General features: G+C 37.7%; 2 protein-coding genes and 1 pseudogene across 3 annotated transcripts in view; all 3 read right to left on the bottom strand.

Annotated features, from left to right (window-relative positions):
- SLC3A1 (solute carrier family 3 member 1) overlaps positions 1-3,741 on the bottom strand; it is a 63,504-nt gene extending 59,763 nt beyond the window's left edge. The window contains exon 1 of the mRNA XM_077134121.1: positions 1,259-3,741. Coding sequence (XP_076990236.1) covers positions 1,259-1,688 — 430 coding nt within the window. The 5' untranslated portion in view covers positions 1,689-3,741. The remainder of the gene's footprint in view (positions 1-1,258) is intronic.
- A 4,085-nt stretch (positions 3,742-7,826) lies between these two features.
- LOC143660767 (dnaJ homolog subfamily A member 1 pseudogene) lies at positions 7,827-15,486 on the bottom strand (annotated as a pseudogene).
- A 2,234-nt stretch (positions 15,487-17,720) lies between these two features.
- PPM1B (protein phosphatase, Mg2+/Mn2+ dependent 1B) overlaps positions 17,721-27,467 on the bottom strand; it is a 147,703-nt gene continuing 137,956 nt past the window's right edge. Inside the window, exon 7 of one of the 2 annotated variants that reach the window (XM_077134127.1) lies at positions 17,721-17,942. In XM_077134127.1, the coding sequence (XP_076990242.1) occupies positions 17,840-17,942 (103 nt within the window). In that variant the 3' untranslated portion in view covers positions 17,721-17,839. The remainder of the gene's footprint in view (positions 17,943-27,467) is intronic. The other variant, XR_013164240.1, reaches the window with a different exon arrangement.

Below are 27,467 nucleotides of genomic sequence, written 5' to 3'. Positions count from 1 at the left end.
AGGAAGAGACATCCAGCTAAGTGACAGAGTAGTACCAGAGGATGGCAGGGGCCACAGGGACTCAGGAGAGGGGAAGACGACTCTCTGATTAGGAAGGTTAAGTAACGACTAATGAAGGAAATGAGTTTGAGCTGTACTTTGAAGCACAGATAGTACTTCAAGTTGTGAAGATGCCGAAAGATATAGGAAGAAGAGGAGGAGGAGGAGGAGGTAATATGAATGTGAAAAAGAAAAGACTTTATTATCAGTTATTAAGGATAAATGGATCAAGGGTTCATTTATAATATTTTAAGGATTCAGTCTATTTCTACTTTCTAGACTCTATCGCATCATCCTATTTTATTTTCTTTCAAACCAATTATCATTATCAAAACCTACCTTGTTAGTTTATTTTTTATGTCTATATTGTTCTCTTAATTAAGGTGACCATACCTCCTTCTGGTTTATGTCTGCTGTCTGGCATAAATCCACTCTTAAAAGAGTTTTGGTTTAAACGACAAATTATAAAAATACTGTCAATGACTCACCAAGAAGTTATTCATTTAATGTAAAAAAATAAGTTTCACTTCTATTTTCTGTTAAAGTAGACATAATTTGAAATAATCCTTAATTCAATTAATGACCAACACAGTTATGCCTTTTTCTCTTCTCTTCAATTCTCAGAATTTAAACTTCAAAGATCCTGCCTATACCTTTTAAACTACCACTTTTTTTTCTAAAATATTATTTACACCTTATCATTAATAAAAAACTCTTAGCCAGGTAACACAGTTTACCGAACTAGTCATATCATACACTTGGAAAAAAAATAATTCTAAACTGTTACTCTGAGATATTCAATTATAAATTGCACAGAAGAAGAAAGCAAATTTTAGGGGGAAGACTGTTCCACGTAAGAAGTTAGAACTGATGGTCAAACAACCATACATATATGTTTAGTAGGCAGTAAATTAAATAACTCTTGATTCACAGGCCTTGAGCAATTGTCTTTTATCATGTGGAAGACTGCTGGGTTCCACTGAGCAAGAGGAGTGACCAGTCATACTGGAATGTGCTAAATCAGGTAAAATTCTATTTCAGGGAATGAGAGCTGTAAACCAACTTCATCCTTACTCCTTCCTGGGTTCCACTGAGCAAGTGAAGTGACCAGTCATACTGAAATGTGCCCAATCCAGGTGCAATTCTATTTCAGGAAATAAGAGCCGTAAACCAACCTTATTCTTACTCCTTTCCTGAACCACCCCCACCAGGAACGTACCTTTCAGGTCTCCATTCCCATCCTTGTCGCTGTCTTTGAAAGATCTCGGGTAGATCTGGTACATGGGCCCTATCTGCCACCAGTCAAGGCACTTTGGAGAGAGGGCAATGATGGCTATGGTAGCCCCAATGAGAATGAGCACAGAAGCCACAGTGAGCCAGAAGAGGACCTCCCGAGGCACCCGGTAGCGGGCCTGCCCTGAGAACTGAAGCAGCACCTCCTTGGGCATTCCTGCAAAGGGCTGGATAATCTTGAGGTCAGGCTCCATGGGGCTGAGGAGGTCCACGGTGCTGCGCTGCAGGTCATCTGTTAGGCTGTCTGGATCTGGGCCCTTTTCCAGGTTGTCTTCATTTTGGACACACCCTTCATTTGTCCGGCATCCCTTCATACTCATTTGGATAGAATCTGTCTTGCTTTTGCTCCCTGCCATTCCTCAATGTCTTGTCCCTTCCGAGTACCTTCCTGCAGTATCTGAGGTGGAAAGGTAGCTTGCTGAAATGCTTGGTTGTGTAATTAGCTTTCCATGGTTTATAAAGAAACCTGGCTGGACAAAGTCCAGTCAAGGAATAAAGGGTAAAGGTGAAAGAGCTCATAAAGAATTCTCTTGTCAGCTAAGTATAAGAAAAAGAAACACCTACTCAATTTTTCAAGGGCAAATAACTTTCCTTTGTTTTTGATTTTGAGGTCCTCCTCTCTTCCGACAAACCCAAGAGAAAAAACAATAGAGAAGCCTCCAAGAGGCAAGTAAATATATTCTCTGTTATTGAAACTATTTTTATTTTATCTCAGTTCAAGTTAAACCAATAAATGTACATCTGTATTCTCAGTTCTACCCCAGGTACCTTTAACCTTGTTTCCTATTTTCAGAAAAGCAAGAAGCCTACATATTCTTGAAAGCACTTTCAGAAGGTTGGGGGAATACCATGTTTAGAAAGTTCAAGATTTCCTATAAGCACACAGTATTTAATATGAGCACTAGAGTTATTCAATCATTCACAAGTATAAAAGTCAACATTTGCAACCCTGAAGAAATTCCATTATAGTTAGGTGTGCTCTTCCTAGAGGACTATGCAAGTCTGAAAAGAATGTGAAGATTCACATTAGATTAGATTTCATTTAATTGGAGGCACTTATATACACATATGAATCAATTGATCAATTAACAAGACATTTCCATTTTTTGCTTTTGAATGGGGAAAATTATCTGGGTCTCTAATATTGATGACCTTTTGTAAAGTGACTTAGAGACTCATTATACAGAGGAATGAGTTATTTGATTTCTCCAACATACTATTCTTTTCTTAAATGAGTAAAACTCAATTACTGGCTCATTGGTTGTATCCTGTAAGTATTGGCTCACATCATTACTAATTAGGCAAATGTTTATTTAAAAAAAATCAAAAGAATGTAACTTTTGCACCTTGATACTGCTTTCTCTCTCCAATGAAACAGTACTTCTTAAAACAGGAGCTAATTCTTGAAATTCAGCTAGTACGTGGGGGGAAAAAATCACCCATAGATTAAAATTATTTTTAATTATAAATTCTATTTTTAAGTATAACACCTTTGAATTCTAAGTATGCACTGATAAAAATGCAGAGAAACTCCACATGATAGCAAAATGCCTTCATGGAAGAACTGTTCCCCTGGCTTCTCTATATTTCATTGAAAATAACAAGAACACTTCCGGGCCAAGATGGTGACTTAGCAATGTGCACGTTTTAGTTCGTCCTCCAGAACAACTAGTAAATAACCAGAAACAATACAGAACAGCTCCTGGGGCCACGTCAGTGACCAGACACACAGCGTACCCAAGTCTGGACCAGCTGGACCGGCTGCGAGCACCCCCAGAACCGTGACTTCCCCAAGCCGTAGCAGCCGGCGCCCCTCCCCCACAGGCTGCTTCCCAGAGGGGAAAGAAAAAAGACTTTACCAGCAGCAGGGCTGAACCCAACCAAACACCAATTGTGGCGTTAATTAACTAACTCTGACTACTAAAAATAGGCCCCCAGCTCAGGTGAACCCGGTCAAAGTGGAGGTCGCTCATTTTTGCCCCAGTGCCAAGGGGGCAGGGCTGACGGAAAAAGGAAAAAAAGATAAGGAAACAGAGGTTTTTGTGGCTGTGTTTCTACAAAGGCTAGACTGCCTTTGTATACAGCGGCAGGGCTCCTCAGGCTACAACTGCCCCAGGCATAGGCAGAAACAAACTCGTTTTGAGGGCTCATCTGGACCCTCTGCCTTCCCCAGGGGAGGGGTGAAGCCCAACTCAGGTGGAATCCCTCTCTCAAGGAATTCAGACACCAGGACTTGGTAATTTGAAGCCATTAAAACCAGCCTACAACTTCTCCTCTGTCTCTACCATGCCCCCAGCCAAAGTTAAAGGTACAGCATCATATGCTGGTAGGACCTGCAGGCAGACAAGCACCACATACTGGGCAAGATAAGAAAAAGAGAGCCCAGAGACTTCACAGGAAAGTCTGTCAACCTGCTGGGTCTCACCCTCAGGGAAAACCAATGCAGGTGAATCTTTCCTTCTCATAGGAGGCCAGTTTGGTCTGGGAAAACCGAGCTGGGGTCTATAATACCTACATAGACCCTCCTCAGGGTGGGGGGAAAAAGGCACCATACAAGCAGGGCAAGAAACAAAAAAACAAGAACTGAAAATTCTCCACTGTTAAACAAAACCTAAGCTAGAGGTCCAGAAAAAGCTGAACTGAATGTCAAAGAACAGAGAGACAACATATTTATCCAACAAGAAAACCCTAAGTAAAAGAAGTGCAAGCAATCTCCAGAATAAACTAATTAAGGTAATTAAATGCCTAGACACCAGCAAAAAATAACAAATCACACTAGGAAAATTGAAGATATGGCCCAGTCAAAGGAACAAACCAACAATTCAAATGAGATACAGGAGCTGAAACATTTAATTCAGAATATACGAACAGACATGGAAAACCTCATCAAAAATCAAATCAATGAATTGAGGGAGGATATAAAGAAGGCAAGGAATGAACAAAAAGAAGAAATTGGAAGTCTTAAAAAACAAATCACAGAACTTACGGAAATGAAAGGCACAGTAGAAGAGATGAAAAAAACGATGGAAACCTACAATGGTAGATTTCGAGAAACAGAATATAGGATTAGTGAACTGGAGAATGGAACATCTGAAATCTGGCAAGAAAAAGAAACTATAGGGAAAAAAATGGAAAAATATGAGCAGGGACTCAGGGAATTGAAGGACAATATGAAACACACGAATATACGTGTTGTGGGTGTCCCAGAAGGAGAAGAGAAGGGAAAAGGAGGAGAAAAACTAATGGAGGAAATGATCACTGAAAATTTCCCAACTCTTATGAAAGACTTAAAATTTCAGATCCAAGAAATGCAGCGTACCCCAAAGAGAATAGATCCAAATAGATGTACTCCAAGACATTTACTAATCAGAATGTCAGAGGTCAAAGACAAAGAGAGAATCTTGAAAGCAGCAAGAGAAAAGCAGTCCATCAAGTACAAGGGAAGCCCAATAAGACTATGTGTAGATTTCTCAACAGAAACCATGGAGGCAAGAAGACAGTGGGATGATATATTTAAATTATTAAGAGAAAAACTGCCAACCAAGAATTCTATATCCAGCAAAACTGTCCTTCAAAAATGAGGGAGAAATTAAAACATTTTCAGACAAAAACTCACTGAGAGAGAATTTGTGACCAACAGACCAGCTCTGCAAGAAATACTAAAGGGAGCACTAGAGACAGATACGAAGGCAGAAGAGAGAGGTGTGGAGAAGAGTGTAGAAAGGAAGACCATGAGTAAAGGTAAAAAGAAGGAAAATTAAAAGGACATATAAAAGCCAAAAGGCAAAAAGCCCAGGCAGTAAGAACACTGATGTTGACAGATTAAGCTTCCCAATTGGGAGACATGGACTGGCAGAATGGATTAGGGAATGGGACCCATCTATATGCTGTCTTTACTCAAAGGACATGAGGGCAAGGACACAAATGGACATTTGCACACCAATGTTTAGAGCAGCATTATTTACAATTACCAAGAGATGGTAATTGTAAAATGTCCATCAACAGATGGGTGGCTAAACAATCTGTGGCATATATATATACGATGGAATATTATGCAGCTATAAGACAGATTAATAAGTTCTGAAGTATGTAACACCATGGATGGACCTTAAGGACATTATGCTGAGTGTGATTAGCCAAAACAAAAGGACACATACTGTATGGTCTCACTGATATGAACTGACATTAGTGAATAAACTTGGAATATTTTGTTGGTAACAGAGACCATCAGATGATAGCAATAGGATAAGATATTGGGTAATTGGAGCTGAAGGGATACAGATTGTGCAACAAAACTGAATATAAAAACTCAGAAATGGACAGCACAATACTCCCTAACTATAATACAATTATGTTAAAAAACTGAATGAAGCTGAATGTGAGAATGATAGAAGGAGGAGGCCTGGGGGCATAAATGAAATCACAAAGAAAGATAGATGATAAAGATTGAGATGGTATAATCTAGGAATGCCTAGAGTGTATAATGATAGTGACTAAATGTACAAATTTAAAAAATGTTTTTGCGTGAGGAAGAACAAAGGAATGTCATTATCGCAGGGTGGTGAAAATAGATGGTAATTAATATTTTAAATTTTCAACTTATGTGTGAGACTAAAGCAAAAAATGTATATTTGGTACAAAATTTATATTTTGACTAGTGCATTTCCTAATATAACTTATGTAGATAGTTTGATTGAACACCATAAGTACTTGGAACCTTGGGTAAGACATGAGATTTTGTTGGTTTGTCCAGAGTGATGCTCCAATGAATCCCAGAGTGATTTGATCAGTGAGCGGAAAAGTATTTGCAAAGCCCCCTTCGGGGAATGGTGAGAACAGGGAGAAATTCAACTTCCCCAAGTTGAATTCTTGATATTCTCACAAGCAGTGTGGACAACCTAAGCTATAGGCTGAGCCCCCAGTCTTGGGGTTTGTTCATATGAAACTTAACCACACAAAGGATAGGTCAAGTCTACTTAAAATTAGGCCTAAGAGTGACCCCCAAGAGAGCCTCTTTTGTTGCTCAGATGTGGCCTCTCTCTCTGGTCAACATGACGAGCAGTCTCACCACCCTCCCCCTGTCTACGTGGGACATGACTCCCAGGGGTGTGGACCTTCCTGGCAATGTGGGAAGAAATCGTAGAATGAGCTGAGACTTAGCATCAACGGATTGAGAAAAACCCTAGAATGAGCTGAGACCTAGCATCAAGGGATTGAGAAAATCCTCTACACCAAAAAGGGGAAGAGTGAAATCAGACAAAGTGTCAATGGCTGAGAGATTCCAGAGTCGAGAGGTTATCCTGGAGGTTATTCTTATGCATTAAGTAATTATCACTTTGTTATCTAAGAGGAAATGGAGAGGCTGGAGGGAACTGCCTGAGGATGTGGAGCTGTGTTCCAGTAGCCATGATTCTTGATGATGATTGTATAATGGTGTAGCTTTCACAGTGTGACTGATTGATTGTGAAAAGCTTGCGTCTGATGCTCCTTTGATCTACCTTGTCAACAGATGAGTAGAACATATGGAATATAAATAAATAATAGGGGGAACAAATGTTAAAATAAATTTAGTTTGAAATGTTAGTGATCAATAAAAGGGAGGAGTGAGGTGTATGGTGTGTGTGGTTTTTTTTCCTGTTTTCATTTTATTTTTCTGTTGTTTTTGTTTCTTTTTCTGAATTGATGCAAATGTTCTAAGAAATGATCAGGATGATGAATCTGCAGCTATATGATTATATTGTGAATTACTGATTATATATGTAGAATGGAATGATCACATATTGGGAATGTTTGTGTTTCTGTAATTTTTTTTAATTAAAAAAATTTTTTTAAAAAGTAAAAAAAAAAAAAACAAGAACAGCAATAATACTTTGAGCTTTTAGGGCATGCAAACTGGAGGCTTTTTTAAAAAGACAACCTGGATATATGTGACCACAATAAAAAATAATAATTAAAAAAGTAAACAGCTACAAGGACATTAATGGGGCATGGGGAAATTTGAATACTGATTGTATATTAGATAACAGTTCAATAATGGTTATAGTTCCTGGGTTTGATAATGTATAGCAGTTATATAAAGGAAAGTTCTTGTACTTAGACACATACAGAAGCATTTAAAGATGAAAGTGTCATATCTGCAACTAACTTTCAGATGGTTCAGAAAAGTGTGTGTGTGCATGTCTATGGGTGTGTGCATGAGAGATGCTAATGTGACAGAATGTTAACAATTCATGAATATGGGTGAAGGGTATTTATTTGTTCGTTACACTATTCTCAAAGAGTCTCCGTAGGTTTTTTTTCTAAATAAAAAACTGAGAAAACAATGACAACAAATAAACAAACAAGCAAAAAACAACCTGTAGTCATTATCTGATCTCTGGTGAAAGGACTTTTAAAACAACAAAAAAAATTACAAAAGAAGATTGCTTAGATTCATCAAATAAGATTTTTTAATTTATTATATCACAAATCATACTAACTGAAGGACATATGATAAACTGAGAAATATATTTGTGATATGTCAAACACATATTCTTTGATATTAAAGGTATGTGTAAATGGTTAGGCATTACATATACATAACAGTATTTCTTAATATCAATTCAAAAACACAACTGTCAGTAGAAAACAGAAAAAAGTAATATAAACAGATAATTCTCACAAGTCAACTCATTAATATCAAGGAAAGAAGTAGGCGTTTTCAACCACATTGGCAAAGATGTTTAAAAAGATCACAGTGTTGGCAAGAGCCCAGTATGAATTGATACAATCATTCTAGAAAAGAATTTGGCAATGTGTATCATGAGCTCTAATATTTTCTGAAAAATATTACCTTATTTCTTATGCCAAAATAAGTTTTAGATTAGATTTAAAAGTACAAAATGAAACCACAATATTTCCAGACAGGGAGCTGAGAAGCTGTTCTAAGTATAACATAAAACTTAGGCCCCATAAAGGAAAAGATTGATAAATTTGATTCCAAAAAATTAAAAAGAGAACAATCCACAAAAAGGCAAGTGACAAGCTAGGAAAAAGATTTGTATCATTTATGACAAATTAATTTCCATAATATAGAAATGGATGCTTTTTACAAATTAACAGAGAACAACAGAAAAGAGAACAAGTAGGTATAAACAAGTAGTTTGCAGGAAAAAATACGTGATAACAACATAAAATGCAAATTTCACTCAGAATTAAATAAATATAGTCCAAAAATTAAAAGACTTACCATTTTTAAATTATCATTTTGGCAAAAATAAGAATGTTTGATAATACCAATGTCAAAAAATATACAGGTAACCAACATCCTCATAAATTGTAATGGGAGTGTAACTAATGCAACCTCTATGTAGAACAGTTTAGGAGTCTATATCAAGACTGCATAAATCACATGACTGTTTACTCAGAAATTCTACTGCTAAAAATCTATCTTGGTGATACAACCACCAAAAATATATATATGCACAAGGATGTCCACTGCAACAAAACTGAAAACAACCTAAATATGCAACAGCAGATAATCATTTAATTATGGCATGTCTGCCATGGAATACCACAAAGTTCCTACAAAGAATGAATCTGAAATACAGTGTAAAGTCGGGAACAAAGTTTCAGAACAGAATGTATAATAATCATTGTATGAAAAATGGCACACACATCTAAGTATGTATATTAAATTTTCAACTAGTGGTTGACTGGAGACAGAAAAAGAAAATGAGAAGATGGACACTGAACTTTTCACTAAGTATTCTGACTGAATTTTTTGCCTGCAGCCTTGTGACTTTTGTAATAAAGAAAGGCGGGAGAGGGGAGTGGATGTTCATAGCTTTTAATTTATATATTCTACTTCCAAAATTTTATCTTAAGGAAATAATTTCAGATAGGTGAAACTTAATGTACAAAAACATTTATTAATTACATTACTATTTAGAAGAGCAGACACTGAAAACAACCTAAATGTTCAATGATAAGAGATAAGCTAAATAAATTATTGTACAATCGTGATGGAATATTAGATAGTTATTCAATGTATTTTCAAAGATGTTTTAATTAATGGGAAAAATCTCACATTGTCATGTTGAGTGGAAAATGCAGGATATAATGAAATTATCTAAAATAAGTGAAAATTTTTTATATATATTTGCAAGTACTATTAAAAAATCTGTTCAGAGTATTTACTTCTGGGATGTATGATTATGGGTGGTACTCATTTGTTCTTTTAACTTTCTATATTTATATTCATCTTTTTATGAATAAATATGCATTACTCTTTCAATTGGAAAAAAATTAACTTAGGTAACCTGAATTAGGAGTTGTTTCAGTTTGCAAAGGCTGCTGGAATGTGATATACAAAAAACGAAATGGCTTTTAAAAAGGGGAATTTATTAAGTTGCAAGTTTAGAGTTATAAGGCCATGAAAATGTCCAAATTAAAGCAAGACTACAAAAATATAAAATCAAAGGCATCCAGGGAGATACCTTGGTTCAAGAAGTCCAATGACGTTCATAGTTTCTCTCTTAGCTGGAAAGGCACATGATGATGTCTGCTAGATTTCACTCCAGACCTCTTCAATGGCTTCTCAGGGGTTCTGTCTCTTCTGTGGCCTCTGTCAGTTCTGGTGGCTCTTGAGCTTTTCCCAAAATGGTCTCTTCCCAAAGGGCTCAGGTAAACAACCCCACCTTGAATGAGTGGAGACATATCTCCATTGGAAACACTGAATGAAAATTTACCACCCACAATTGGGTGGGTCATATCTCCATGGAAACAATAAAAAGATACCACCCAGTAATATTTAATGAGGATTAAAGGTCATGGCTTTTCTGGGGTACATAACAGATTCAAATCAGCATAGGCGTCCATCTAGACCTTCTAAGCAGATGGTAAATCTCAGGCCACATAATCAAAATCTAAACTGCAATTTTTAATTTCTACGTATGTGCATTGTATTGATCCTAGAAATGTTTCTTTGAAATAATGTTAAAATTGAAAAGGAGAACGTGTAAGTCAGGGTTCTCTAAGGAAACAGAACCTACAAGAGATGTCTGTAAATAGGAGATTTTATAAAGGAGTTTCATGCAACTGTGGGGATGCACAAGTCCAAATTCCATAGGGCAGGTGTAAGCTGACAGCTCTGATGAAGGTCTTAATGAATTCCCGAGAGGCTGGCTAGCTGAAGTGGAAAGACAGATTTTCTTTTCTAACTTTTCCTTTAAAGTCTTCAGTTGATTAAACATCGCTAATTTGTGAAAGATACTCCCCTTGGCCAACTTGCAGATGTAATCAGCCATGGATGCAATCAATGTGCTGATGATTTAATAAACCAGCCTTCTGGTTTATTAACCATCCATAAAATGTCTTTGCAGTAAGGGTTAGGCCAGTGCTTGCTTGACCAAACAACTGGGCATCATCACCAGGTTGACACATGAACCCAAACCATAACAGAGAATATTAACTATATTACAATTATTTGCATGTACAAGAGATGTAGTTTAATAACTTTGGCAGGTAATAGGGAGGGATGTAAGAAATGGTCTAATGTAATATAGTTTCTGCTCTATAAAGTTAATGTTATTAAAAACAAAAACAAAGGAAATTTTTAAACCCCAAGAGCAATTCCAGACATGGTCATTTACTCTGATGTGCGATAACCCAACCTTTTCATTCTCTTCTTCTACCTCTCTCTTTTCTTTTTAAATTTTAAACATATTATTTTGAAAAATTTTCAAACTTTCTTAACAACAGTTACAAAAATAATATGAACCCCATACAGAGAACTACAACATATCTCTATACTTAGCTTTCTGAGAAACCATCAGTCTTTCATAGCGGCTATGTCATTTCACATGCCTACTTCTCCATATCCTCTCCAACATGTTATTTCCATTTGTGTAGTAGCAGCCATTCTATTGCGTGTGAAATGGTATCTCATTGTGGTTTTTTTTTTTATTATTACTTTTTTATTGTATAATATAACATATATACAAAGCAAGGAAAGATAAAGGCAATGGTTTTCAAAGCACCCTTCAAGAAGTAATTACAGGACAGATCCTAGAGTCTCATGGGCTACCATACCATCATCTCAGATTTTTCCTTCTAGCTGGTCCAGAACATTGGAGGCTAGAAGGAATATATATTTTTTATCATAACAACCAAATTTTGTGGGCATGAAAAATAACATGTACACAAAAAAAGCAATAAATTTCAAAGCACAGCACAACAATTAGTTGTAGAACAGATTTCAGAGTTTGGTATGGCTTGTAATTCCACAATTTTAAGTTTTTACTTCTAGCCACTCTTAGATACTGGAGACCAAAACAGGTACCAATTTAATGATTCAGCAATCATACTCATTTGTTAAACCCTACCTTCTCTGTCCCACTCTTTAGGTAGTCCTTGGGCTATGGCCATTCTAACTTTTTCATTTGGAAGGGGTTGTCAATAAAATAGGGTAGGGGGATGGAACTATCTGATGTTCTGGAGAGGCTGGGCCCTCTAGGTTTCAGGACTTATCTGGTCCATCAGGAAGTTGTAGGTTTCTGGAAAGTTACCCTAGTGCATAGAACCTTTGTAGAATCTTATATATTGCCCTAGGTGTTCTTTAGGATTGGTTGGAATAATTTTGGTTGGGGTTTGGCAAGTTATGATAGGTAGCCATGTCTAACTGAAGCTTGCTATAAGGGTGACCTACAGAGTAGCCTCTCAATTCTATTTGAACTCTCTCTGCCACTGATACTTCATTAATTACCTTCTTTCCCCCCTTTTGGTCAGGATGGAATTGTTGATCCCACAGTGCCAGGGCCGGACACATCCCTGGTAGTCATCTCCTGTGTCGCCAGGGAGATTTTCACCCCTGGACGTCATGTCCCACATAGAAGGGAGGGCAATGATTTCACTTGCAGAGTTGGACTTAGAGAGAGCAAGGCCACATCTGAGCAACAAAAGAGGTTCTCCAGAAGTAACTCCTTCATTATGGTTTTGATTTGCATTTCTCTAATACCTAATGATATTGAGCACCTTTTTCAAGTGTTTTTACCCATTTGCATATTCTCTTCGGAGACAGGTCTATTCAATTCTTTTCCCCATTTTTAAACTGGGTTGTCTTTTTATTATTGAGTTGTAGGATTTCTTTATATATTTTGGATATTAAACCATAATCATATATATGGTTTTGACATATATTCTGCCATTGAATAGGTGGTCTTTTCATTTTCATGAAAAGGTCCTTTGTTGCAAAAAAGCATCTAATTTTGATGAGGTTGCCACACATCTATTTTCAGTTTTGCTGCTTGTGCTTTGATTGTAAGGTCTAAGACACTATTCCCTAATACAAGATCTGGAAGATGCTTCCCTACATTTTCTCCTAGCAGTTTTATAGTCTTGGTTCTTATATTTAGGTCTCTGATCTATTTTTAAAGTTAATTTTTGTATACAGTGTGAGATAGGAGACTTCCTTCATTCTTTGCATATGGATATCCAGGGCTCCCAGGACAATTTTTTAAAAAGATGATTCTTTCCCAACTGACTGGATCTGTCAAAAATCAATTGGCCATAATGTTAGGGTCTATTTCTGAACTCACAATTCAATTCTTTTAGTCTATGTGTCTATCCTTGTAACAGTACTATGCTGTTTTGACCATTGTAGCTTTGTAATAAGCTTCAAAGTCAGGAAGTATGAGTCCTGAACTTTGTTCTTCTTTTTCAAGATGTTTTAGGGTATTTGGGGACCCTTACCCTTCCAAATAAATTTGATAATTGGCTTTTTCATTTCTACAACGCAGGCTGTTAGAATTTTTATTGGGATTGCACTGAATCTGTAAATTATTTTGTATAGAATACATATCATAACAATATTTGGCCTTCCAGTCATGAGGTGTTCTAGTTTGCTAGCTGCCGGAATGCAATATACCTGAAACGGAATGGCTTTTGAAAAGGGGAATTTAATAAGTTGCATTTAACAGTTCTTAGGCCATGGAAATGTCTCAATTAAAGCAAGTCTATAGAAATGTCCAATCTAAGGCATCCAGGAAAAGATACTTTGATTCAAGAAGGCTGATGAAGTTCAGGGTTTCTCTCTCGAGTGGAAAGGCACATGGTGAACATGGTCAGGGTTTCTCTCTCAGCTGGAAGGGCACATGGCAGACACAGAGTTTCTCTCTCCTCTGGAAAGGCACATGGTAAACACGGTCAGGGTTCCTCTCTCTCATCTGGAAGGGGACATGAAGAACCATGAAGCTCCCCGGGAGGTATTTTCCTTCTTCATCTCCAAAGGTTGCTGTCTAGTGAACTCTGCTGCTCATGGCTATGTAGTTCTGCTCTGCTCTCTCTGAATCTCTCTCATTCTCCAAAATGTTTCCTCTTTTATAGGACTTCAGAAACTAATCAAGACCCACCCAAATGGGTGGAGACATGCCTCCAGCTAATCCAGTTTAACAACCACTCTTGATTAAACCACACCTCCAGGGAGATGATCTAATTAGTTTCAAACATACAATACTGAATAGGGATTAGAAGAAACAGTTGCCTTTACAAAATGTGATTAGGATTAAAAACATGACTTTTCTAGGGTACATATATCATTTCAAACCAGCACAGTTCCTAGGCCAGATAAGACCTGAAACACTGTGAGGCCAGCCTCTTTAAGAACACAACTAGTTCTATCCCCCATCCCGTATTATTTATTTATTTATTTTTAGCTTTTATATTTGAGATTATTCTTCATTTTAACTTTTAAAACACTATTATAGCTGAATATTATAACAAAAAACAATAGCAAGTAGTGAGCATATTATGGTTACAGTCCTTCACTTATTCACTACTGCATATATAAGGTGCCAGTAGTGTTATTCACTGGCCCCAACTAAGAGGTTTGACACTGAACACCACCTCTAGGGTGATGTTCATCCTCCTCATATGCTTCTCCATTGTAATGGTGTCGTCTTTCCTGATTGGGATCAAAGTCCACCAGTTCTACCTGATCCATTTCATCAGTTTCTTCTACTTCTTTCCGCTCTGGTAGGAGTTTTTCCAGCAAAGACAGTTTATCAGGAGAGAGAAAGCCATTCTCAGGAAAATTTACCTTAAATTCAATGATTAGGCGACCCTTTTCATACGGCCTACGATAAATTGGCATGCCTTCATTTAGTACACACTTGATATCTCCATGCTTGACAATCTGACCTGGATGAGAAGTGATGACTATGGTTCGGTTGTCAAGTGTGGATATTGGTTTTAGAAGCCACACAATGCTTCAACAAGCTGTATGTCCATACACATGAAAAGGTCTTCTCCTTGTCGAGTAAAAACACCATGATCCTTCTGATCTAAAACAATGATAATATCTCCTGGCTCCAGTCCTGGCTCTTGGTCTCCTTCACCATGGAATGTTATCTTTTGGCCATCTTTCATGCCTTTGTCAATATGAACTTCTAGAATCTTCTTCTCTCGAACTATCTTCCTTCCATTGCAACTTTTACATCTGTCTTTAGGACTGATCCGTTCCTCATGGCCCTGGCACTCCATGCAGACAGACTGAATTTGCTGAACCATTCCAGGTCCTATCTGATGAATTCTTATTTGCGTTCCAGTACCTAGGCAATTGGGACAGCACTCTACCGCTCCTTTTTTACCACCTCGGCCTTCACATTTGTCGCAAATCACATTCTTTTGCAGAGCTAGTTTTCTAGTTGCACCATTATATAAATCTTCTAAGGTTACTGAGAGCTGATGTACAACATTTTTACCTCTCCTTTCTCTCTGCATCCTTCCACCACCTCCAAAAAACATATCAAAGATGTCCATAGGGGAGCCAAAACCCCCTCCTGCTCCACACTCTTTAATGGCCTGTTCTCCTCCTTTGTCATATAATTCTCTTTTCTTGGCATCAGAGAGCACTTCATAAGCTTGCGAAATCTGTTTAAACTTCTCGCCTTCATTTGGATTCTTATCAGGGTGGTATTTCAAGGCAAGTTTCCTGTAAGCCTTTTTCAACTCTTCCTGGGTGGCATTGGGTTTGACCCCCAAAACATCATAGTAAGTGGTTTCTTTCACCATTTTCTACAGCCGATGAGCGGGCCTAGGCCGGTGAGGGGGAGCGGGAAGGAGCGCGTCGCTGTGTGCAGCTCAGGCACCCACCGCTCCTCCACCTCTCACTGAGCGTTCTGGAAAGTTCCGTATCCCGTATTATTGACACCCCTTTCCAACATGAAAAAGTTAGAATGGGCATAGCCCAAATACGCCTAAAGACTGGAATAAGGATCAAAGGAAAAGGAAGAGTTATAACAGACAAGAGAGAATTTAACAAATGATAATGACTGCTGAATCAATACACTGATATTTCTTTTAATCTCTAGTATCTTAGAGCAACTAGAAGGAACATTTCACAATAAAAATGTTAAAAAAAATATTTAGTTTTCCATTCCATGAGGATGGAATGTTTTTCCATTTATTCAGATCTTCTTTGATTTCTTGTAGTAAAGTTTTGTAGTTTCTATGTATAAGTCCTTTAGACCTGTTTTATATAGGTTTGCTAAAGCTGCAAGAATGCAATATACCAGAAATGGGTTGGCTTTTATAAAGGGTATCTATTAAGTGACAAGTTTAGAGCTTTAAAGCATTAAAAATATCCAAACTAAGGCATCCAGAGAAAGGTTAACTTGACTCAAAAAAGGCCAATGTCTGTCACAGGGAAAGCACGTGGCTGGTGTCTGCATCCTCTCCAGGCTTCTGGTTCAAACGGCTCTCTCAGTCCCTGGGGATCCTTCTGAGTTCCAGCTTGCTTAGCATCTCATAGGAAGGCACATGTCGATGTCTGCTGGACTCTGCATCTCCAGACGTCTGTGTCCAGGCATCTGCTCTCTCTGTCATCACTCTGAGCATCTCCAAATGTCCATGTCTATATCACTTCTAAGTTTTCTCCAAAATGTTTCCCTTTTAAAAGGACTCTAGTAATCAAGACCCACCTTGCATGGGCAAAGTCATATCTCGGCCTAATCAAAAGGCCACATCCAAAACTGAGTGGATCAATCTCTCTGGAAGTAATCTAATCAAGTTTCACCCTAAACAGTGGTCTTATCTCACAAGAGTGGATTAGGAAAAGAATATGGTTTTTCTAACCATGTTTTCTGTTCCTTTTCATAACTCCCATCATTCCATTGATATTCTCTTTGTGGTTACCTATCTTTTTCCTGATATCTTTAGTTCTTACTCCACCTTTTCTTTTAGTTCTTTGAACATATTTAGTCCCACTTTTAAAAAGTCTTTATCTGTTATGTGCCAGTTTGGGTCCACCTCCTCAATGGTTTCTAATGCTTTCATCTTCTCCTTTATAGGGCCATCATATCCTGTTTCTTTGTATATTATATAATCTTTTGTTGCAACCTGGAAATTCTGGTATTTTAATGTTACCACTGGAATTCGGACTCTCAGGTGTCTTTTCCTTAAGCTTGAATCCAGCCAGTGCCATGACAGAACTTTTCTTGAAAGCAAGGAGCTAATAAAAAATAACAGAAAAAGAAAACATCATTCCTAGCCTTAGAAGATTAATCTTTATGAATGTTTTCCTTCTGAGATCATCCATACAATAAATTTATATTATAGCTTGAGGCCAAAGCCTAGGAGCTGCCTTGATGCTTTCTGAACATGTGAATTACCTTGAGGATTCATACGTGGCCCCAAGAATTCAAATGTTTACACAGATATGAATGTCACCTCTTCCTTAGCAAACAGTTTTCTTATGGTTCAGGGTACCACGCTTGTGTATCTTACGGCCAGCTATCCCTTGCTACAGGCAGGCCTGACTTGACTGGTCACTCACAGTGTTCTATAGGCGATCTCAAGCAAGCAATGTCTAGGTAGCAAGTCCCTCAAGTCACCACCAGACTGAATGAGCCAGACATACATGCTCCCAGTACGTGCATGAGGTTTACCCTACTCCCTCCAGAAATAGGATCAGGGACCCTACTGGAAGTGCGGGCCAGCTCCATGCCAGGTTGGTAAGGAATGGGGGAAATGCTATCACTTTTTAAGGACCTTTTTCGTGATTTGGAGCTCGCCTGTGTTTTAGTTTGCTAAAACTGCCAGAATACAATACACCAGAGATGGACTGGCTTTTATAAAGGGGATTTATTTAGTTACAAATTTACAGTTCTTCAGAGGAAAGGCACATGGCATGTCTGCTGACCTTCCCTCCAGCTTCCAGCTTCAAATGGCTTTCCTAGTGCATCTACAAACATATGGTTTTGAGCCAGCTGAGCTCTGAGCTGCTGAGCTCTTTTAAGCCTCCAGCTAATTAAATTAAAGGCCACTCTATGGAAGGCGCTCCCCTTAGTTGACCACATATGTAATCAGCCATGGATGGATTTCACATGCTGATGATTTAAGTGCACAGTAACAGAACAACTGGGCACCATCATATGCCAAGTTGACAGCTGAACCTAGTAACTATACCATGTTACTACAGTCCTTGAATTGTTTTCTGGAGTTTTGAGAAAGAGGTTTCTGCCAGTTCTTGCTAGTTGTTCAAAGCTTCTGCAGGGGACAGAGCCCTGAAACATCTCACTCCACTATCTTGATCAGGGCAGGCTTGCTTCTCTCTTTTTAGCTGTTTTCTTTTCCTATGGATAAAATGTACAGGAAGACAGAGAAGTTAGGGATTCAGCATTGTCCAAAATTCCTACTATGTTTTTCTAAAAATCTCACTTATCTAATTAAGAAAAAATCACTCTAGAACTAGGTGGCATAAAAAAAGTTATGTTTTCAGATTCTGTGGATCAGGTATTTGGACATCAGGGATAGCTTGTTTCTGACACATGATGTTTGAGGCCTCAGATGAAATACTCAAAGGATAAATGCTAGAGGCATCTAAAGGCTTATTCATTTACAAATCTGTAAGCTGATGCTGGAAGACAGCTGTGGGTGGAGTATTGTGGGTTGGTTCGGGGTGGAGTGATGGTATCTCACTTCTTTCCATGTGGACTTCTCCATGCAGTCTCACTATGATGACTGGTTTGGGATTCCTCACAGCATGCAGGCTAGGTTTCAAATGTGAGTGTCCCAAGAGAAAGAAACAAAGGCAGAAACTATGCCCTTTTGTGAACCAGTCTCAGAATCCTTCCCACTGTTCTTTTTTAGGTAAGTCCCAAGCCCACCCACGATGAAGTGGAGGAAAATTAAGACTCCACTCTTGCGAGGGAGTGGCAGTGTTATGGAAGAGCACGAAAGGCTAGAAATATCACCATGGTCATTTTTCACAAAGACCATCTGCAACAGTTTTCCTTCTATCCAAAGCAATTCCTCATCACTCCTATACACAAAATACACTCGACCCCTTACATAAAACTTCGCAAATTCTGATTCCAAGATGGCAACACGCTCAGTCTGGAGTTTCAGGATTTCTTCATCTAAATCTGATGTACATGTGGCTGAGGCTCCTCAGGTGTGATTCCTCAAATATAGGTCTTTCAGTACAGTTTCTTTTGAGCTAAGACCAGTGAACTAAAGAGAAAAGTTATATGACCCTTTGACACCCAACATATAATGGTGAGACAGGCACAGGATAATTGCTATAGAAACTCCCATTCAAAAGAGAATATAGGAAGCACACAGATATCATCTGTATATAAAAATTCCTTGACGAGAGCTTAATCATACTTCTAGGGAATAATTCTCCATGGCTCTTGGCCCCAAACTCTGGGCTTTTGGTTCCTAGCTCTGAGTCATGCTTTCTTTCCCATGAGAAATAGCTGGGTTTTGCACAAGTAGTATTAGCCTATTTCCTGCCTGCGGTAGTTCAGGTTTCAAAGATTCTTTCATTTCAAACTATCACTGGCCTTTTCAGTTCAAACTAGAAATGTTTTGATTTATACAAGACTTTTAAAAGCACTGTAGGTTTCCTATATTATCGACATTCCTCCATTACATAAAGCTACAAATAGTAAGTACTGTTGAGATAAGACCTTGTCCACTTTGGGCTTCCAGTGAGGCAACTTAGAAGCCTTATTATTTTTGGAAAGACTTTGTGAAGCAAGCGTGACCTTGTGGAGGGTCATTTGCTGCCTAAACATTTGATAATCTTAAGTGTGAGAATTATAAAGAACCTGGAATGACAAAGTTTTATCTTCAAATTCAGCAAATCCTGACTCCAGGCAGCCTCTCCAACACTATGTATAAAAATTTTCTTAGCTAGATCATCCCAAACAGCTTAATACTTTTAAAGGAAAACAACCTATCTAAATACTCGAAAACAACGTACTTGATGCCTGGTCTCCCACAAAAAAATTATTATACATGCCAAGAAGCTGGAAAAGGTGACCCAAAACCAGGGGAAAAATCCATCAATAGAAACATACTCAGATGACTTAAATGCTGGGACATATGTGTTCAAAGATTCAAAAAAAACATGAACATAATGAGGAGCATATGGAATACATTAAAAGAATAGAACAAAACATCTAGAATTGTAAAACAGAATATCCAAAATGTTTTAAGTTGCTGGGTGGCCTTAACAGCAGATTAGTCATTTCAGAGTTAAAGGTCAGTGGATCTGAAGATATAGTAATGTAAACTATCCCAACTGAATCACAGATATAAAAAAGACTAGAGAAAAAAGGTAACTAGTGACCAGTGAAACACTTATCAGGCAATGTGACCTTCACATAATTGGAGTCTCCAAAGGAGAAACTGAAAAGTTATTTGAAGAAACAGTGGCCAAAATTTTTCCAGATTTGGTAGGAACTCTAAACTTACAGGTCCAAGAAACTCAAATTCCAAGAAAGATAAACAAAAGTAAACTACTCAAAGACTTGGTATAATCAATTTACCACAAACGAGTGAAAAAGAGAAAAATACTAAAAGAACAGCTGGAAGAAAAAATTCAAAGACAATTACACACAGGGACCAATGGTATGAATAAATGCTGACTTCTCTTCAGAAATAATGGAATGACACCTTTAAGTTGCAGAAATCAAAAATATATATATACTGCAAATCAACAAGTCCTTGTCCAGTGAAAATACATTTCAGAAATGAACATTCCAGGCAAACAAAATCCAAGAGAATTTGTTTATAGCAGGCCTGTACCATAAGAAATACTAAAGGAACTTCTTCAGACTGAAAGAAAATAGAAACTTAAATTTAAAAAGGAATGAATCAAATCCAAGCTGGCTGATTAGGGGGAGGGTGGGCTTACTTCTGTCCCAGAAAAACACTGAGGGAAGAGGCAGAAACTGCACGGAGCAAAGGTCTGGAGCTCTGGAGAATGCTGTCCCACACCCAGGAAAGTAGGAGACGAAGAGATGGAGAAGCTGTAGTGAGAGATCATGTCTAACTCCCCTCAGCCCCAGCAAATCTGCCCATCCTGCACTGCTGGAACAGAAAGCTTTGGGGTCTCTGATCCCTGGCTAGAGGGCAGAGGCAGACTGAAAGGGCAGTGGAGGCCCACTTTCCCAAGAACAGGACAGGACCTGGTCTAGCGCTTTTCCAGTTTTTGGATGACAAATCTGAACTGTGGCGGCTGGCAGATTCAATTAACCTGATCCTGTGTGACTGTGCCGCTGCCTGGAGTCCACCGCTAAGAACAGACAGCCTTCTGAGGGGAATAGGTTGCCAAAGAGCACCATCTGCTGGTGAGGAAGGTGCACCTCTAGAAAGAGGTCTAAAAAGCTTTTAGGTGAGCAGGGCCATACACTGGGCAGGCCAGGAAAGTGCACCCTTGGGGAGAAAAATGAAAGGCTTTTTACCTGACTCTTGCCCAGAGTCCTGCGGAAATGATATGTGCCCTCTACAAGGGTTCCAGGCTCAGCAATGGTTGGGTAATATTGACGAATCAAGTGTCAGAAAAGAACACTAACACCAGACTAATCAACAAAAAAACTCTCACGAGAGAGACTCTAACCTTCAGAGTAAACTCACCAAGATAATCCAATGCTCAGATGCAGCAAAAACTAGCAAGATAATCCAATGCTCAGATGCAGCAAAAACTAGCAAGTCTTATTAAGAAAGAGGAAGATATGTTCCAGTCAAAGGAGCAAATAAAAAAGTCAGAAGAGATACAGAATCTGAAACAACTAAATGAAGATGTTAAAACAATTCTCCTAAATCAATTCAAGGAGAGGCAAAAAGATATGAAGGATATTCAGAAGACAAATAGGTAAGCACAAAGAAGAATTTGAAAGCATGCAAATAAAAATAGATTTTACAGGAACGAAAGGCACAACAGATGAAATCAAAATACACTAGAAGCACAAAACAGCAGATTTGATGAGGCAGAAGAAACAAACAGTGAGCTAGGTGACAGAGCACCCAAATTTGGACACACAAAGGAACAGATAGAGAAGACAATTGAGCAGGGTCTCTGGGAAGTGATGACAACATGAAGTGCACAAACATTCATGTCATGGGTGTTTCAGAAAGAGAAGAGAAGGGAAAAGGGGCAGAAGGAATATTTGATTAAATAACTGCCAAGAACTTCCTGACTCATATGAAAGGTGCTGGTATCCATGTCTAAGAAGCACAACGTAATCCAAACTGAATAAATTTCCAAATAGACTTACTCCAAAACATACACTAATCAGAAAGTCAAATGCCAAAGATAAAGAGAATTCTGCAAGTAGCAACAGAAAAGTGATTCAGTATAAGCAAGGTTTGCCCAGTGAGACTGGGTGTTGGTTTCTCATCAGAGACCGTGGAGGCAAGAAGGCAGTGGTTGGATATACTCAAGATACTGAAAGCGAAAAACTGCCAGCCAAGAATCTCTATCCAGCAAAACTGTCCTTCAAAAATGAAGGAGATTTTAAGATATTCACAGATGAGCAGACGCAGACAGAGTTTATTAACAGGAGACCTGCCCTACAAGAATTACTAAAGAGAGTTCTGCAGGCTGAAAGACCAGGAGAGAGAGACATGGAGAAGACTATAGAAATGAAGAATATCAGCAAAGGTAACTAAAAGGGTATAAAAAGAGACAAAATAAGATATGAGATATAAAAGCCAAAGGATAAAATAGTTGAAGTAAGTACTGTCATTACAGTAATAACAATGAATAATAGATTAAACTCTCCAATCAAAAGATATAGATTAGCAGAATGGATATAAAAAATGAGCTATTTATAGGTTGTCTACAAGAGACTCACCTAAGACCTCAAGATACAAATAGGGTGAAAGCGAAAGGCTGGAGAAAAATATTCTACATAAACATGATAAAAAAAAATACTGGGGTAGCTATACTATTGTCAGACAAAATAGACTTTAAATGCAAAGCAGTTTTAAGAGAAAAAAAGGACATACATATTAATAAAACAGGCACTCCACCAAGAATGAATAACAATCATAAATATGTATACACCTAACCAGGGTGCCCCAAAATATAGGAGGCAAACACTAGCAAAGCTGAGGGAGAAATAGATGCATTTACAACAATAGTTGGAGACGTCAATATACCACTCACATCAACAGACAGAAGAGAATCAATAAAGAAACAGAATAATTTGATAAATGAAATAGACCTAACAGACATATACAGAACAATGCACCCCAAAACAATAGGATATATACATTCTTCTCAAGTACACATGGATCATTTTCCAGGATAGCCACATATTGGGGCACAAAACAGGTCTCAACAAATTTTAAAAGAATGAAATTATACAAAGCACTTTCTCTGATCATAATGGAATCAAGAAGGAAATCAACAATAGGCAGAGGACTGGAAAATGCACAAATTTATGGAGATAAATTTGACCCACAATTACTGAGTCAAATAAGAAACTGCAAGAGAAATCAGTAAATATTTTGAGAAAAATGAAAACAAGAATACAATATATCAAAATTTATGGGATAGGGGTGCAAGGGTAGTTCAGTGGTAGAATTCTCACCTGCCATGTGAGAGAACCAGGTTCAATTACTGGCCCAAACAGTTCCCCACCTAAACACTCCCCCTCAAAATTCAACAAATGGTGCTGCAATAATGGGATAGTTCCATGGAACAAGAATGAAATGTGACTGCCACCACACAGCATATAAAAAATGAAAATAAAAATAAATAAAAAGCAAAATAAAATAAAAATGTATGGGATACAGTGAAGGCAGTGGTAGGGGAAATCTTTTATTTAACTTTTTTATTGTATAATATAACATATATACAAAGCAAAGAAATAAAGAAGCAATAATTTTTAAAGCACTCTTCAACAAGTAGTTACAGGACAGATACCACAGTTTGGCATGGCTATCATATGATCCTCTCATATTTTTCCTTCTAGCTGCTCCAGAATATTGGAGGATAGAAGGCTTAAATATTTTTTTTATCACAACTGACATTTTTTCCTTCTTTTTTTTGGTGGAAAATAACATATATACAAAAAAGCAATAAATTTTAAAGCACAACACCACAATTAGATGTAGAATGTATTTCAGAGTTTGACATAGGTTACTATTCCACAATTTTAGATTTTTAGTTCTAGCTGCTCTAAGATCCTGGAGACTAAAAGAGATACCAATTTAATGATCCAGCAATCATATTCATTTGTTAAATCCTGTCTTCACTGCATAACTCCACCCTCACCTTTGATCTTTCTATCCCTCTCTTTAGGGATGTTTGGGCTATGGCCATTCTAACTTTTTCATGTTGGAAGGGCCCATAGCTAATATGGGATGGGAAGATGGAACTACCTGATGTTCTGGAGAGGCTAGGCCCACTAGATTTCAGGACTTATCTGGACCAGGGACCCATCTGGAGGTTGTAGGTCTCTAGAAAATTACACTAGTGCATGGAACCCTTGTGGAATCTTATATATTGCCCTAGGTGTTCTTTAGGATTGGCTGGAATGGTTCTGATTAGGGGTTGGCAGGTTATGATAGGTAGCAAGGTCTACCTGAAGCTTGCATAAGAACAACCTCCAGAGTAGCCTCTCAACTCTATTTGAACTCTCTCTGCCACTGATAACTTTTATTAGTTACACTTCTTTTCCCCCTTTTGGTCAGGATGGAATTGTTGATCCCACAGTGCCATGGCCGGATTCTGGGAGTCATCTCCCACGTCACCTGGGAGACTTTAATCCCTGGATGTCATGCTCCATGTTGGGGTAGGGCAATGATTTCACTTGCATAGCTGGGCTTAGAAAGAATGAGATCACATCTGAGAAACAAAAGAGGTCCTCCAGAAGTAAATCTTAGGTATCTCTATCAGTAGGCTAAGCTTCTCTGCTACATACATAAGTTTCACCAGAGTAAGCCTAAAGATCAAGGGCATGGTCTACTGATTTGGGTGTCCCTAAAGTTTGACACAGTAAAGTTTAATAGTCTCATATTTTTTCTCCCATCCCTCAAGGGACTTAAGTGCTAGGGGAAATTTATAGGCCTAACTGCCTATATTGAAAAGGAAGAAAGGATAAAATCAAAGAACTAACAGAACATCTGGATGAACTAGAAAAAGAGCAGCAAACTAATCCTAAAGAAGAATACCAACGATTAGAGCAGTCAGAAATAAATGAAATTGAGAACAAAAAAAAAAAAACCAATAGTGAGAATCAATAAAACTAAAAGTTGGCTCTCCCATATCAGAGAAAACAAATAAAAAAGAGAAAAGATGCAAACAAATAAAATCTGATATGGGAGGGCGTTGGGGGGGAGAAACATTACCATTGACCCCACAGAAAGAAAAAAGATCATAAGGGAATACTATGAACAATTGTATGCCAACAAACTAGACAACTTAGATGAAATGGACAATTTTCTAAAAACATAAACAAGATACACTGACTCCAAAAGAAACAGAAGAACTCAACAAACCAATCACAAGACACTGAAACAGTTATAAAAATCCTCTCAACAAAGAAAAGCCCAGGACAAGATGACTTCACAGGTGATTTCTACCAATTATTCCAAGAACTAATACCAATCCTACTCAGACTCTTCCAAAAGAGTGAAGAGGAGGGAATGCCGTGTAACTCAATCTATGAAAACAACATTACCCTAATAAGAAAACCAGATAAGACACTGCAAGAATGGAAAAATACAGACCAATCTCTCAAATAAATATGGATGCAAAGATCCTCAACAAAACACTGGCAAATTAAATCTAACTGCATATTAAAAGAATTATAAACCAGATCAAGTGAGTTTTATCCCAGGTATACAAGGGTATGCAACATAAGAAAATCAATTAATGCAATAAATTACCTACATTAACTAATCACAAGAAAAGAACCACATAATTGTCTTCATTGATGCAGAAAAGGCATTTGAGAAAATCCAGCAACCTTTCTTGATTAAAACACTATGAAAGACAGGAATAGAAACTTTCTCAACATGATAAAGGGAATATATGAAAAACCCACAGCTAACATCATACTCAATGCTGAAAAATTGAAAGCTTTCCCATTGAGATCGACAACAAGACAAGGAGGCCCAGTGATTCAATATTGTGCTAGAAGTTCTAGCTAGGGCAATGAGGCAAGAAAAAGAAATAGAAAGCATTCACATCAGAAAAGAAGTATTAAAACTTTCACTATTTGCAGATGATACATTGAAAATACTAAAAAATCTACAACAAATCTACTAGACCTAATAAACAAGTTCAGCAAAGTGGCAGAATAGAAAATTAAGACCCCAAAATCAGCAGTGTTTCTATACACTAGTAATAACTAGTAATGAGCAAGGTGACAAGGAATTAAGGGGAAAGGTTTCATTTACAGTAGCAATTTAAAAAATCAAATACCTAGGAATATACTTAACCAAGTATCAGATATCTAGGAATAAACTTAATCAAGTTTCAGAAAACCAAAAACAATACTAAAAGAAATAAAAAAGACCTAAATAAATGGAAAGACACTAAATATTGTTAAGATGTCAATTCTACCCAAAATCATATACAGATTGAATGCAATTCCAATCAAAATTCCAACAGCTTACTTTGCAGAAATGGAAAAGCCAATTACCAAATTTACTTGGAAGGGAAGGGGCCCCAAATAGCCAAACACATCTTGAAAAAGAAAAATGAGGTTGGAGGACTCTCACTTCTTGACTTTAAAGCATATTACAAAGCTACAGTGGTAAAAAAAAAAAAAAAAAAAAAAAAACAGCATGGTATTTGGCATAAAGATAAGATATATTGACCAATGGAACAGAATCGAAATTTCAGTAGACACTCACATCTGCATTCAATTGATTTTTGACAAGGCTGCCAAGCCCACCTAACTGGGATAGAACAGACTCTTCAATAAATGGTACTGGGAGAACTGGATATCTATATCAGAAAGAATGAAAGAGGACCTTTATCTCACACCCTACAGAAAAATTAACTCAAGATGGATCAAAGACTCAAATATTAAAGCCAGAACCATAGACCTCCTAGAAGAAAGCATAGAGAAGCATCTTCAAATCTTGTAGGAGGTAGTTTCTTAGACCTTATACCCAAAGCACAAGCAATGAGCGAAAAAACAGATAAATGGGTCTTCCTCAAAATTGAATATTTTGGTATTTCAAAGGACTTTAATAGGGTAAAACGGCAGTCTCACCAATTGTAGAAAATACTTGGAAACCACAGATTCGATAAGAGTTTAATACCAGGATATATAAAGAGATCCTACAACCCAATGACAGAAATACAAACAACCCAATTTAAAAATGGGCAAAAGACACGAATGGACATTTGTCCAGAGAGGCAATACAAATGGCTGAAAAGCACATGAAAAGATATTCAACATCACTAGATATTAGGGAAATATAAATCAAAACTATAATGTGATTTCATTTCACACTTACTAGAATAACCACTATTAACAAAAGAGAAAACTGGATGTAGAGAAATAGGACTTATTCATGGTTGGCAAGAATGTACAATGATACACCCACAGTGGAAGATAGTTTGGCTGTTCCTCAGAAAGCTAAGTATAGAACTGCCATATGATCTGGCAATCCCACTATCAGGTATATACTCAGAAGAACTGAAAGCGGGAATGCCAACAGACATTTGCGTGCCAATGGTATTCATAATTGCCAAAAGACGGAAAGAACCCAGGTTTCCATCAACTAAAGAATGGATAAACAAACTGTGATATATACATACAATGGAATATAATGCAATTATAAAAAGAAATGAAGTCATGAAGCATGTGACTACATGCATGAACCTTGAGGACATTATG

Source organism: Tamandua tetradactyla, chromosome 17 (genome assembly GCF_023851605.1).
Source record: "Tamandua tetradactyla isolate mTamTet1 chromosome 17, mTamTet1.pri, whole genome shotgun sequence".
NCBI classification, from domain to species: domain Eukaryota; kingdom Metazoa; phylum Chordata; class Mammalia; order Pilosa; family Myrmecophagidae; genus Tamandua; species Tamandua tetradactyla.
The sequence above is the reverse complement of the archived record's forward strand: the minus strand, read 5'-3'. Positions and strand labels throughout refer to the sequence as shown.